The sequence below is a fragment of the Sinocyclocheilus rhinocerous genome, unplaced genomic scaffold, assembly GCF_001515625.1.
Source record: "Sinocyclocheilus rhinocerous isolate Xijiao unplaced genomic scaffold, SAMN03320098_v1.1 scaffold623, whole genome shotgun sequence".
NCBI lineage: Eukaryota > Metazoa > Chordata > Actinopteri > Cypriniformes > Cyprinidae > Sinocyclocheilus > Sinocyclocheilus rhinocerous.
This window is the reverse complement of record NW_015644631.1, coordinates 735,608-750,008: the sequence shown is the minus strand read 5'-3', so window position 1 is coordinate 750,008 and position 14,401 is coordinate 735,608. Positions and strand designations below refer to the sequence as shown.

At 34.3% G+C, this 14,401-nt stretch overlaps 1 protein-coding gene across 1 annotated transcript in view; it reads right to left on the bottom strand.

The window, feature by feature from the left end:
• LOC107758575 (single-stranded DNA-binding protein 2-like) overlaps window positions 1-14,401 on the bottom strand; it is a 76,566-nt gene that overhangs the window by 8,137 nt on the left and 54,028 nt on the right. The window contains exon 5 of the mRNA XM_016576347.1: window positions 11,665-11,754. Within this exon, the coding sequence (XP_016431833.1) occupies window positions 11,665-11,754 (90 nt within the window). The remainder of the gene's footprint in view (window positions 1-11,664; window positions 11,755-14,401) is intronic.

Genomic DNA, 14,401 nt, shown 5'->3' with positions numbered 1-14,401 from the left:
TGATCTCCGGGTCTGGCGGTAGCACTTTTAGCTGTAGCTTAGCATAGATCATTGAATCTGATTAGACCGTTAGCAAGCAGGTGGTCACGTTGGTTATGTTGATGGAAGTTAGCCTATTTCAGGCGCTACATAATATCATTGCGCCTGCTGCACCAATGGTACGGCAGTATAGTTCCTAGCCATATCGGCCTAGAAAATCGCAACTTTTCATTTTCCGTCGGTCTTAGTACACGATGTAACTACAGAAGAGTCAAATTTTAAATAGGAAAAAATATCGAAACTCTTTGGTCATTTTTGAGCGAGATGCTAACGGTCTAATCAGATTCAATGATCTATGCTAAGCTACAGCTAAAAGTGCTACCGCCAGACCCGGAGATCGGCTGAATGGATTCGAAAACGGTAAAACTCAACTGTTTAACTCTAGGGGAGTTGGAAAATGAGCATATTTTCAAAAATAGTGGAGTGTTCCTTTAAAGCTCGAGCAAATCAATAGCACTGAGAAAGACTCGGGAGAACAGAAAACAATTATTTCCAAGCATCCAATTTTAGAGTGGCCTTTTATTGTGGCCAGCCTAAGGCACACCTGTGCAATAATCATGCTGTCTAATCAGCATCTTGATATGCCACACCTGTGAGGTGGATGGATTATCTCGGCAAAGGAGAAGTGCTCACTAACATAGATTTAGACAGATTTGTGAACAATATTTGAGAGAAATAGGCCTTTTGTGTACATAGAAAAAGTCTTAGATCTTTGAGTTCAGCTCATGAAAAATGGGGGCAAAAACAAAAGTGTTGCGTTTATAATTTTGTTCAGTGTATATATACAGTATATATATATATATATGTATGCATGTATGTAGTAATACATCTCTGTAGTCACAAGTCCCTTCTAGAAATAAGTGAAGAGTTAAAAGGTGTCTATTGATCAGTTCACAATTTCAGAGATCAAAGCTCAGACGAGTGGCCAATCTGTTTTGGGCCAACATCTATCAATAATTAAGGGCAATAAGAGGTTCATTCAGAGTCAGTCATTATGATGAGAAAATTAGATGTCTTCACTCGGTTTTCATGAAAATGCAGCTCTTTGTTCATCAAAGGGAACACAGACGTGGAGAGAAGATGCCCTGAACTTGACGCATACGCAATGTATTTTCAGCCACATTTCTGTGTATGTGTGCATCTCTTGTAAAATACAGCCAGAATTACAGAAGCTCTGAAGTCCAAACAAAAGGTTGAGGGTCTTCAAAAGCAGACACTCAACAGATTTAATTCTTCATACTGTGTAAGGGACATTTCAACAAACACAAAAGTAAGAGTAAGTTCAGTTTCAGAGTGTGGATTTTCATGAGTCGTGATCACCTAAGGAAGTAACCATAGCAACAGCAGGCTGCTGGAGTACTTTCCATGAGGATCCATATCAGCCAATACATTGGTAAAACATAAATACTGTCATTATATATGACTTTATAAGATTTAAATTTCACATGTATTCAGGGATCTCACACTTTTTGACCAATACACTTTCTATTAGTCATTTGTGATAATGTTTAAATCAATTTGATTCAGATCGATTCACTTATGAATCATTCAGGCTGTTCTGAACAATTCGACTGAACGGGTTCAAAAGTTTTAGTCTACAAAAGATCAATATCTAGATGAATTATATATTCTAGGTCAGAACAAAAATACTATAATCACCACAGAAATTCAAATCTTTTCTAAGATGTTTTAATGTTTGACACACTGTAGGGATATGTCAAAATTACTTACTAAATAAATAAATATTAAAATCCAATTATATATATATATACAGTATATATATATATAAATTTAGGTTTTAATATATTGCAGTTTTTAGCTTAATTTTAGTAGTTTATATATATATATATATATAAACCTTATAACTATATATATATATACACACACACACAAATTTAAATGTTTATTAATGGTTTTTTTTTCTTTATTTGTAATAATAAATTTTTTTTAAACAACCCTCTAAAGTCATTGTAAAATTTGCACACTTGTAAATTTCAAAAGTTGTATTCCTCACAAGAATTACTGGAGTTCTAAGTTACGTTTTATGGAAGCCTCAACATGGTCTCAGACACATACAGTGTGATTATAGCTCCATAATATTCAAGTTGACTCTATAGTATTATGGAAGAATTTGATAACACATGCTTGAGATCTCTGACTTTAGACTGCTGAAATCTGGATCATGATGTACCTAGACTAGAAAGAGTAAGTGTATGTGAGAAGCGGTACATCCTCTCAGGGACCGGGCTCAGTTGCTCAGCGCTGTCTGACATGCTCACTGTGGCCCTGCACACTTCAGTCACTGATTAATTATGGACCGAGGTGAGAGGCCTGCATTTGTCCTCTTTAATAATAGATGAGTGAGGTCTGTGGACTTCACCGAGGTGAACAGAAAGGTCTCCTTACAGGTAGAAGCAGACAGTACATTCTCAATTCATGTTTACTACCCTCAGGTTACAAGCCATGCTGATCAAGAACCAAATCCCTCAAAGTACTGTATGTATATATATATATATATATACTGCTGCTGACCACAAACACAGACTGTGTGTGATGTTTTATGAATACCTGCCCAGGTCTAATATCTAAAAGCCAGAATAAAACTGAACAGGCCCTTCATCTAATCTAATATCTGTCCACTTCATAATTCATGGCTTAAGCTTTCTAAAAATAACACACCGGCACAATCATTCATTTCTCTAACAGGTTTTGGCAAAAAAAGGCACAAAGAAGGTGATCCGGCTTAAGGCTGGAATTTTGAGCGTGTCTGTACGTGCCTGTACACTAGTCTATTTTTACAACTTATTAATGAAAAAAAGTGAACATCAGAGAACCATATCAAGGATGCATTGACATGCTATAGAAATTTAGGCAGAAATTTAATTTTTATTGTGGCCAATAACTGATAATTGATATTATAAATCTAAATATACTTATAAATATAAGTTTGTTTGTTGTTTCAAAGCTTTATTTCAGTCTAGAATTGCACATGGTTCAAGACATCAAAACTTAATGTATATAATATAATATATCATTCATATATATATATATATATAATATTCTAATATATATTATTATATTATATTATAGGCATTTTCAGAGTTATATTGATAATTTGAAAAATGATAATGCATGATATATCAGCACCATATCATTTATCGGCCAATATTATAAAAACATTTATGCATCTTTCATACTGTACATTATAATATCATGATCCATAAATTCCCTTTTAGCATACAAAACATTTATTTTATTTTTTATTGTGTATTAGTTTTTTTTTTTTTTTTTTTACATAGTAGTATATATACATAATACTGGCCAATTCTTTTTTTATTGGCAATAAAAAAAATAAATAAAATAAAATAAAATAAAACAAGAAAATAAAATATATCAACATATCAATGCACCGTTAAAAATTACAATATTTGCAATACAGAAAAAAAAACATTAAACTGAGTTTATAAATAACAAAGAAAAAAAATAGAAAAGAATAAAAACATGAATTATGATGATGGATGAATGAATGAATGAATGAACATGACATCAAAAACTGTCAGCTTGTCATTTGAGCAGGATACCCAAACCGAAACTCTAATGTGTTGCCTCGATGGGTAGATAAGGAATAAACACGTCTCAGGCTGATGTTAAAGGGTACAGTGGGTGTACATGTGTGAGAGTTCAGCCCCAGTGACAAACTTTTAGACCCAGCATATCCACTGAATACAAGTTTCTGTCTACAAGTTTGGCACATCATTGCTTAGCTCCTGCAGAAACCCACGGATAAAGACTGAGAACTCCAGAGCGAGTTGAAGCATCCCTAGGGTAAATCATCTCCATTAGTCTGGTGGAAGAGCAGTATCTCGCACTCGGAGCAGAGTAATACCCAGCATGCTTCACTCTGACTCTAATCAGCAGGACGTGGATCTCTAAGGCCTTCAGCCCTGCTGCAGTACCATCTTTCCCTGTTATCAAGTTACATCAAATTATGTGCATGAAATATTAAGTGCTGGACACTCTCTTGTGCCGCTCCGTAGAAGGCAAAGAGATAAATCACTGATATCCAAAGAGTGCAAAGTGATGCAAAAATGTATTTAGACACTTAACAGGATAGTTCACCCAAAAATGAAAATTCTGTCTTTAATTCCTAATCCTCATGTCGTTCCAAACCTGTATGAATTTCTTTCCTCTTCTGCAAAAAAGAAGATATTTTGAAGAACGTGGGTAACCGAACAGTTGACGGTAGCCACTGACTTCTATAGTATTTCTTCCATACTATAGAGGTCAATGGCTACCGTCAACTGTTTGGTTACTCACGTTCTTCAAAACATCTTCTTTTGGGTTCAGCAGAAGAAAGAAACTCATACTGGTTTGGAACAACAAACATTTGACGGTAGCCATTGACTTCCATAGTATTTTTTTTCATACTACGGAAGTCTATGATCATAGTCAGCTATTTAGTTATCCACGTTTATTAAAATATCTTCTTTTACATTCAGCAGATGAAAGAAACTCATACAGGTTCGGAACAACATGAGAGTGAGTAAACCAAAAAGTTGATGGTAGCCACTGACGTCCATAGTATTTTCCCCATACTATGGAAGTCAATGGCTACCATCAAATTTTTGGCTACCAACATTCTACAAAATATCTTCTTTTGGGTTCAGCAGAAGAAAGAAACTCATACTGGTTTGGAACAACATGAGAGTGAGTAAACAATGACAGAATTTCCCTTTAAATCGCATGAATGTTACATTAGATTCAAAGAAAATTTACATTTTTCCAGCAAACAATGTTTGAAATTATAAAACTATGGATATAATCAAAATTAAGAAAAGGTATTGTTGTAACATGTTCATAGTGATGAACTGACTTCATATATCCACAAAAAAAATCACCAAAATACCAGCTGATTAAAATACATTGAAGTTAGTAAAGTTACAGTGTTATGTGGCTTTCGGGCCTTTGGGGGACACTGTTACGCTAACATTCTCTGTTCGATCTAATGACAGTCTGCTGGAAATCAGACAAAGACTGTTGCAGAGGCTGATTCACTATGACAAAGACAAAACAACTGCCAAACTTATTTGAAACGCTCAGCAGTGTTCTACGTTTATCATATTTTCCATCATTAAAACCTCAACAATGTTGCAACACAAATGGCATGTCTCATCACAGATGTTCTGGTTGTAGAACATTTTGTATATATATTATTAACATGTATATATTTATGCATTAACATACACATTCTGATTGTGTTCGCTGATTAAACATGGATTAAACAGATGGCACTTTAAAGTCTCAATACTTCACGATGAAAGCCAAGAATAACGTTTATGAATTGGATGATGGACTGAGTGTTTCTGACACAAAACGATTTCCAGCACAGGCAGATGTGCTGCAGTAGATGACGAGCCGCAGAACACCTGACTGACAAACCATCTGCCTAAATTACTGAAACTTTCACCCACCTCTACAGACAACTGAGAAGCAGATCTCATATATATGCATTCTGAACAGCCTGCATTCACTTTACAAGCCCGATGGATCTGTGGATTTCTTCATACCGAGCTTAAAGATTAAAGGCTTGTCCTCGTTAGGCTTGCCGCGATAGACGATGCTGACGGTGATACCGCACTTGTTTCTTATTTAATTGGTTCCACATTGTTTGCTGATTTTTACTTTATTTAAACTTTGTGTCATTTATTTATTTTATTTGACATCAAGGTGTATGCCGTGCCTCCAAGCTTTCTTACTCGTTTTGCTAATAAACGTTCTACTTTTCTTATTTATTTGGTTATATATTATACATGTTTACTTGTTTCCAGTTTTGTACATTTAAACTTTATGTAAGGTATTTTTATTTTTTTTATTAGGCATAACCTGCCCTATAGCATGGTGTATTTTTATTTGATTTGTTAATAAAAGTTCTATGTTTTATATATACGCTAAAGTGAGTTTGACGTTGTGTTTTGTTGTTGCATTCAAGCAATTGACGCCTAACTGCCGCTAATTCTAAAGTGAAAGTAAAATGCGCTGAAAGTAAAATGCACACACCGCTTTTACAAGCTATGTAAAAGCGAAGGAAAGCGAGGAAAAGAGGGAACGCCCCGCCCCCCCGGTGATACCGGTATTATCGGTGTTGTCACACGTCGATTAACCGGTGGGAAAATTTCCTCACCGTCACAACCCTAGACCTCGTCTGACCACATGGCACAGGGGGACGTGTTTGTTACAACCCAGTGGTGCTCGGGAAGCTGTGTTCAAACTACAAGATACTCAATACTGTCTTTGAAATCTTTATTCAAATATAATAACTTGCTCAGCCTTTGAAACAAATCCAGTGATCACGATCCAATCAATTCCTGATGAACAAAACTTGTTTCAGAAATACATACATCACATCATGAAAGAAATATAGTGATGTCATGTCATGGTGACTTTGAACTACGGTTAAGCTGTCCTTAAAAAAAGTAGTTAGCTATTTTATTTTAGTAGCTTATTGTATATTGTATAATGAATCTAATTAGGAGGGCTATATATGTATATATACACACACACACACATATATATACAGTATATATAGCCCTCCTAACTAGATTCATTATACAAATGTGTATATATATATATATACACACACACACACACATATATATATATATATAGCCGTCCTAACTAGAGTCATTATACAATATGTATTATGCATTATACAAATGTGTTTATATATATATATATATATATATATACACACACACACACACACATTTTTTCAAACTCAGATAAATACAACAAATGACAATGATACAGATGATTTTTGCAATCATGTAGCCTATATTCAGTTTTTACTTTTTTAAATGTTTGATGTATATATATATATATATGTGTGTGTATATATATATATATATATTTGTTTACATTATATAAAATGTAAAAAAAATGTTTTGCCTTTTTTTTTTTTTTTATGATTTTCGCTATATATGCAAAAAGATTCTGGTTGAATCTAAGGCAGAGAAGCTACACACACACACACACACACATTATATATATAAAGTAATTTTTTTCATTCATTCTGAATGAACCAAATTTACTAAAATAAACTATTTTACTACAATAAATGACTTCCAAACCCATTGTATGAGAGAAAGTGAGATGACATTTTTGTAAAGTATGTTTACTATCTCATTCATACCTCTTAAAATTAGCCTAATATTTTGGCACACTACACCGCTATTCGTTGTAAGCTGTAGCTAATCGTTACTGCTGAGCTACAATGATGTTCACACAAATATAGCATCCTTTGCTTGACTACAAATTACAATAATGGATAATTTATATTTCACCATATAGTTCTTACACTATGTTCACCATGTTCAGGCATTAAAAATAAAAAAAATGTTATATAAATATTATTCCGTCTTTAATAGAGATGCACATACTGTTTCCAAGAGAAAAAGTAACATTAGGTCATGCCATCAGTCACGGGGCACTGGAGGGCGAGGGCCAGCTGGGAATTAGGTGTCGCTTTGAGAACACATTTTAAGGGCAGGACCAGGACGTCTCGGGGGACAATAGCATCTTTGAGTGAGAAATGACATGCCTCAGTGTTCTTAGAGAGGAGAGAGTGGGAGTGTAAAGAAAGTTAAAGATGAGAGGCTGGAATGGAGCGGAATGCGGATGCAGCTCCTTTAATAATGCATCTTGCTGCTCTTCTGCTCTTGTTCCCCCGGAATCATCTCGACTTCAACATCCTCCAGCTTGTTCCGCGCATGTGTGGTCCCATATGATTTTCTTTCTTCCGTGGAACATTTTTTTTGGAGCTTGACAGCCACTATTATGGAAAAGAGCACTCTGGACGTTCTGCAATAGATCTTCATTTGTGTTCCACAGAAGAAATAAAGTCAAACAGGGTAAATGACAACAAAATTTCCATTTTGGGGTGAACTATTCCCTTAATATACAAAATCCTGTGTTATATTAGTATCACTGATTATACTATTATAGTTTTTGTTTATATCTTTAGATTTTATATTTTCACTTTAACTTTAGTTTAAGTTTCAGTGTTTTTTGTTTATTAGTTTCATTTTGTTTTTTTTAAAAATATGCCTATATAGTATTTATTAATTTTTATATATCAGTATTATTATTTTATTTAATTATGTAGTTTAATTATTTTAGTACTTAGGATTTTTTGTGTTTTAAATTTAGATAACAATAATAACCCTGTGACAATCATACAATAATTTTTTTCAACATTTTAAAACTTTTTTTTTTGCAATATGTTTGATAAATACTACAAAAGAATTATACATAAAAGTAAAGTATATATGCAATTTGCTTGGCAACTAGCTGAAATAAAATAAGTTTAAGTTTTTATATAATTTATTTTATTTCAGTTAACTTTTAAGTAACAAAAAGTTTTTTTTGTTTTTGTTTTAACAATAATAGCAACCCTGAAACAATTGCAATGGTGTACACAGAGCAAAATGAAATGTTTCTTTTATATTTTTGCAAGAATTTGATACAAAAAATATAAAAGAATTATACATAACATTCATAACTAGCTTAAATAAAATAAATTACTTTTTTATATATTTTATTTTATTGCAGTTAACATTTATTTTAAGTAACATTTTTTTTATTTAGTTAACAATAACCCTGCAACAATCTTGCAACTGTGAACACAGAGCAAAAATCTAATGTTTTAATTTTTTTTATTTTTTACATAAATAGACAACTAGCTGAAATAAAACAAGTAAAATACAAAAACTTTATTTCAGTTAACTTTCATTTTAATATAAGTAACAAATGTTTATTTATTTTTAGTTTTACATTTTAGTTAACAATAATAACCTTGCGACAATCATGCAACTACACGGTGCAAAATCAAAACTTTCTTTTTACATTTTTTTGCATTTCATTGGTTTCATAAATAATACATATAAAAATGATCCAATAATTCGATACAAATAATACAAAGGAATTATACAGAAATGTATATATGCAATTGGCCTGGCATCTATCTGAAATAAAATAAGTTTACGTTTTGTTTTTTTTAATATTTTATTTCAGTTAACGTTTATTTTATTTAAAATAATGAATTCCCTTTTTTTCTATAGTTTTAGTTAACCCTGAGACTGTATACACGCAGCAAATGCAAATGCAAATGTTGATAACCAAGACAGACTGTTCCCGTCAGAAACTGCAGGAGGCAGATGAGCCTTTGTTGAGCCACTTAAGAAAGATGATTTGATCTTCTTAGCTTATCGTTCTATTAGACGAGCACCATTAGCGATCTGCAGGGGATTCCTGCACCCCCCACCCCAAGCTTGGAGATCTGCTTCAGTCAGTCAGGCTGCTGGAATCCTGTCGCTCTTAATCAAACCAATTACAACACACTGGGCGTCAAATACCACAGCTCCTTAGGATAGTGACGTTACGCACAAAGACGGCTGATTTATGAGCACTCTTTAAGATGACGGGGCCGATCTGCCTCATTTTTCAACTCTTTTTCTAAAGCAATACCTCATATGTCAACACAGGTGTTGAGTTACACATACTGCGGCGGTAAACATACACTCTAGAGGATGTTTCCGTTCTCCTTTGATAATGACTTTTCTTTGCATCTGGGTCACATCGCATCTGCACATCTTTCCTTCAAACGGGTGATTCAAGACCACAAACAGCCACACCAGATCAAAATGAAAACATGCCACACTTTATTTGGAGTCACGCAGGTCAAAAGTCATGCTTGTGCAGGAGAAAACGTTTCTTTTAAGTATTCAGATCACAGTAATTTTGTCTGAAATTACTTTACAATTATTTTACAATCGCACCGCATGCAAAACCGTTCAGCCTTTCAGAAATAAGCCACAGGTGCGTGTTCTTTCGTCTCTGTCCCTGTGTTCATGTTTGAGGGATTTTAATACTTTGTTATGGCTCACGGAGACAGAATTAAAAGGATTCAAAAACACCTTCGCCCTAAAATCCAGTGAAAGATCAAGGTGGACAAGACCCAGTTCAAATCAAAGGTCTAAGCGAAGAAGAGTTGACTGAAGAGATGTGACGTGAGTGTGCACACATGAGTTATTTTCAGTCACTCTAAACCTGTGCCATTCGAATCGCATGCAAACTACCAGAAAAAAAAAACAGGTTAAAATTCACACAGGGTTAGTTTATGACTGTATGAGCTTATAGAAAGATTCTATCATGTTCAAATGTTTAGTTACACATAATGGACATGAAGTTTTATGCCCTTTGTAAAAGAAACATAAAAGACAAAACATTTTTCATTATATAGTAATATAAAGTTTTAAATAACCAAAACATCTAAATTATTACGTTTTAATTTTAAAAGAACATTATTATATTAATCCATTAATATAAATTATTTTATTTCTAATACCTTGATGTTGATTATTATTATTATTATACATTATAATTTTATTTCTTATTTTATTTCAATTATTTTCAACAATAAATTGGAGTTAAAAAATTAAATTGATGTATAATAGAAAATATATCTTTTAGATTCTGGGACTGGTCGCTATTTCTTTTATATTTTTCAACATTTTTCAACATTTTTGCAGTTCAGCATTAATATGAGGTTTCATAAATAATTTCTATATAAAAAGAAAGATACAAATTATACAAAAGAATTATGCAGAAATGCTATTTAAAATAATTTCACATCAACTACTCAAATACACCAAATTTTCTGTCAATAAAATATACATTTTATACAGACTATAGTTATGTTCACAAATACCACACTACCCATAATAGTTTACATTATGTATACTATGAATCTGTGACAATTCCCACAATGTGACGTGATCAGCTTTTCAAAATAAATAAATAAATAAATATTATGTATATGTAATTTATTTTAACATTTTATTTATAATCAAAAAATAGAATATAAACAAAAATATTAGATATATTATAAAAATGTATATATATTTTAATATATAATTTTAATTTATACAATTTATATATAATTATTTGAATATCATTAGAGAAATATTATTGTGTCACTCAAAACACACACGCACACACACATTATCTGTGAGGAACTCTGCAGTATACAACCTCAAAAACTTAATGGAAGCATATTCCCACAATTCAATGTAGTCAACTTGACCATCCATAGTAAAAAGTATACAGTAGTACACAGAACGCAGTAAGCAGTCTGATAGTATTTTTATTTTTTTTTTAAACTTCATATATTGGCTATGCATGTGCATGTATGTGTACCTGAAAGAAGCCCGGAGGAACGGGGCCGACCGGCATTCCCTCTCCTGGGGGCATGTTTCCAAGGACAGGACTCGGAGCTGCTGCTGCACTCTGCAATCACAAACACACACACAATTCCAGTTAAACACACACATACAGCTACCGACGCTTCCCCAAACACTGCACTGTGATGGTCATTCACCACTCAAGGACAAACACACACACAACCTCAAAAACTTAAAGCAAGCATATTCCCACAATTCAATGTAGTCAACTTGACCATCCATAGTAAAAAGTATACAGTAGTACACAGAACGCAGTAAGCAGTCTGATAGTATTTTTATTTTTTTTTTAAACTTCATATATTGGCTATGCATGTGCATGTATGTGTACCTGAAAGAAGCCCGGAGGAACGGGGCCGACCGGCATTCCCTCTCCTGGGGGCATGTTTCCAAGGACAGGACTCGGAGCTGCTGCTGCACTCTGCAATCACACACACAATTCCAGTTAAACACACACATACAGCTACCGACGCTTACCCAAACACTGCACTGTGATGGTCATTCACCACTCAAGGACAAACACACACACACACACACACACACACACACCCATAAACACACAGTCACTGAAAGCCAAAATCTACATGTCTTAGACAGACACATGGATAGTGTCAATAGCTGCTAACCACCAGAAGAACTGGCTTTCTGTCTGAAAACACATTCAGCCGCCTCTGAAAAATACAAGCAAGCAGGCAGGGATGGTAGAGGTCAGACGGCAGGCCAAAGACGCATTAAATAAGACAGGATTACTGTGTCTGAGGATGCAGAGAGCCGCGGGAGGCCGCACACCCCATGCCGGGAGCTAATGAGGAGGCAGTTTAGGTTCCTGTGCTAGACTCAGTAAAGCACACGCTTAAACAGTTCTCATTGGAAAAAGTACTGGAAAAGTTGCATTGTTTTGAAAACACATGAGCCGCAGTCACGCTACTGAAAAATGTAGTTAAGTTAGTAGCGTTGCTGCTTTTAGTTACAGTTAACACTGTACATGAGGACTCTGTGCGTTCAGTAATGACGAAAATCTTTGTTTTGACATCCGACAACAGCCATCAAGTGACAAACCGGCTGGGATTGAATGTTTTATCTAGCACTAGGGTGCTTGTAAGTGCCACAGCTCCAGGCCGGATCGGCACACCGGCACGGCCGCAGCACCAAGACCAACTGTGCTGCAATGACTAGAGATTGTGTGTGTGTGTGTGTGTGTGTGGAGCATTATTGACATGCAAAGAGAGAGAGAGACACACACTTAGACACAACAGTCTGATTACCCTTGGCACACAGAGAAATGAGCAGGGGAAACGCACTCACATCCGCCCAGTTGCTGGCAAATGGAAGGTGGAGAAATACACGACTCGGAAGGAGCGTTTTCTAATGCTAGACGATGAAAATAGCTACAGCACTTTTAACAACAGTTCACCTAGATCAACAAGACATCATAAAAATCACACGTCTGTGGCGTTTTATCGACGCCGAAGCCATCTTTTGTGGTGGTAAATAAGGTCCCGCTGCGAGGGATCTGAATATTGTGTTTTCCTGCAGTAACGCTGAAGTCTCATCTCCTGATAGCAGTGGCACAATAATGAGACTAATGCCCTCCGTGCTGAGCAAGCACTCTATCAAAACTACCAACAAAGATAAACTAACGTCCCTCGGCTCTTCACGGGTCCACAGTCAGTCATAAAACCCTCGCCGCCGAGGGCACAGCAATAAAATCTGGCTTCTGATTAGAGTAACTTTCATTTAGCGTGCCTCCCATTCAGGGGAAACCAAAATGGCACTAATGTAATAAGAAAAGATGTCTGACTGTCTTAAAAGCGAGCTGATAAAAGTGTTAACAGTGATTTGCAGCGGGTGTTTTTAATACAATTGAATATTGAACGCTGTGTACAAGATGTGGCGAAAATGACTTGAAAATTTAGAGATTCACTGACTCTCTCTTGCACAATTAATGGGATTGTTCACCCAAAAATGCACTCATCCTTGAATCACATGAATTTCAGTTTGGCAGAATATCCTAAATTGGCAGACTCTGTCAGGATGAAATGTATTAATAAAAATAAATAAATAAATAAATAAAATGAATTATTTGCAATTAATTAAATATACCTATATATAAATTGTAAAAAATAATTTTAGATAAAACACAATCATAAAATATAATAGTAAAACAAACATTATATATATATTAGGGATGCACCGATACCGATACTTATTTAATTACAGAAATGTAATGAAATAACTACAGAATGTAGAATATAATAAAGAATAGAGAGAGAGAGAGAAAGAAAGAGAGAGAGTAAGAATTATTTTTAGTATATTACATTTTTAGAATATAGAGTAATATTTTTACAAATTGCATTACATTTTTATAAAACTAAACCTTTTATATCTACAAAAAATGTTTTATAGACACACACACAAACACACACACGCACACACAAAAAAAAATATTGCTGGTGTTACAAGTAAAAACCGCCAAATAAGGTTTACACGTAGGGATGTAATGGTATGAAAATTTCTTATCATGATTATAGTGACCAAAATTATCACGGTTATCAGTATTATCACGGTTTTGTTCAAATGTGCTGGAGATGTTAAAAAAGTACCGACACGTAAATCACTTCACCAAGTTTTATATTTAAAAATCAACAAACAACAAATAAAATGACTTTTTGTTTGCATAATCACTAAAACAATAACATTACCAATGATGTTCGGATTTTAAATGACAACTTGACTGACAACAGTTCAATAGCATGTTGAAATAGCCTAATGTAAATGTTCAAATAAAGCTTTGAAAAAGTTTAATAAAAAAGATGAACCGGTAATACTAACCGTGGGGAATTTTATCATGATTTATCGTCAAACCGGTAATCGTTACATCCCTAGTAGTTACGTTATGATACGTCATCAGAGGGTGGGGAGATGGGGGGGATTCCCTCGGTCTACATGTCTCTCTGCATCAGCTAAATTATTTTTTATTCACAGTGAATAGGAGTTAAAACTCCCATCCGGGTGACATAACAGACAATGCAAAATACCCAAAAGTATTTAAAATATTGCAAAGTAAC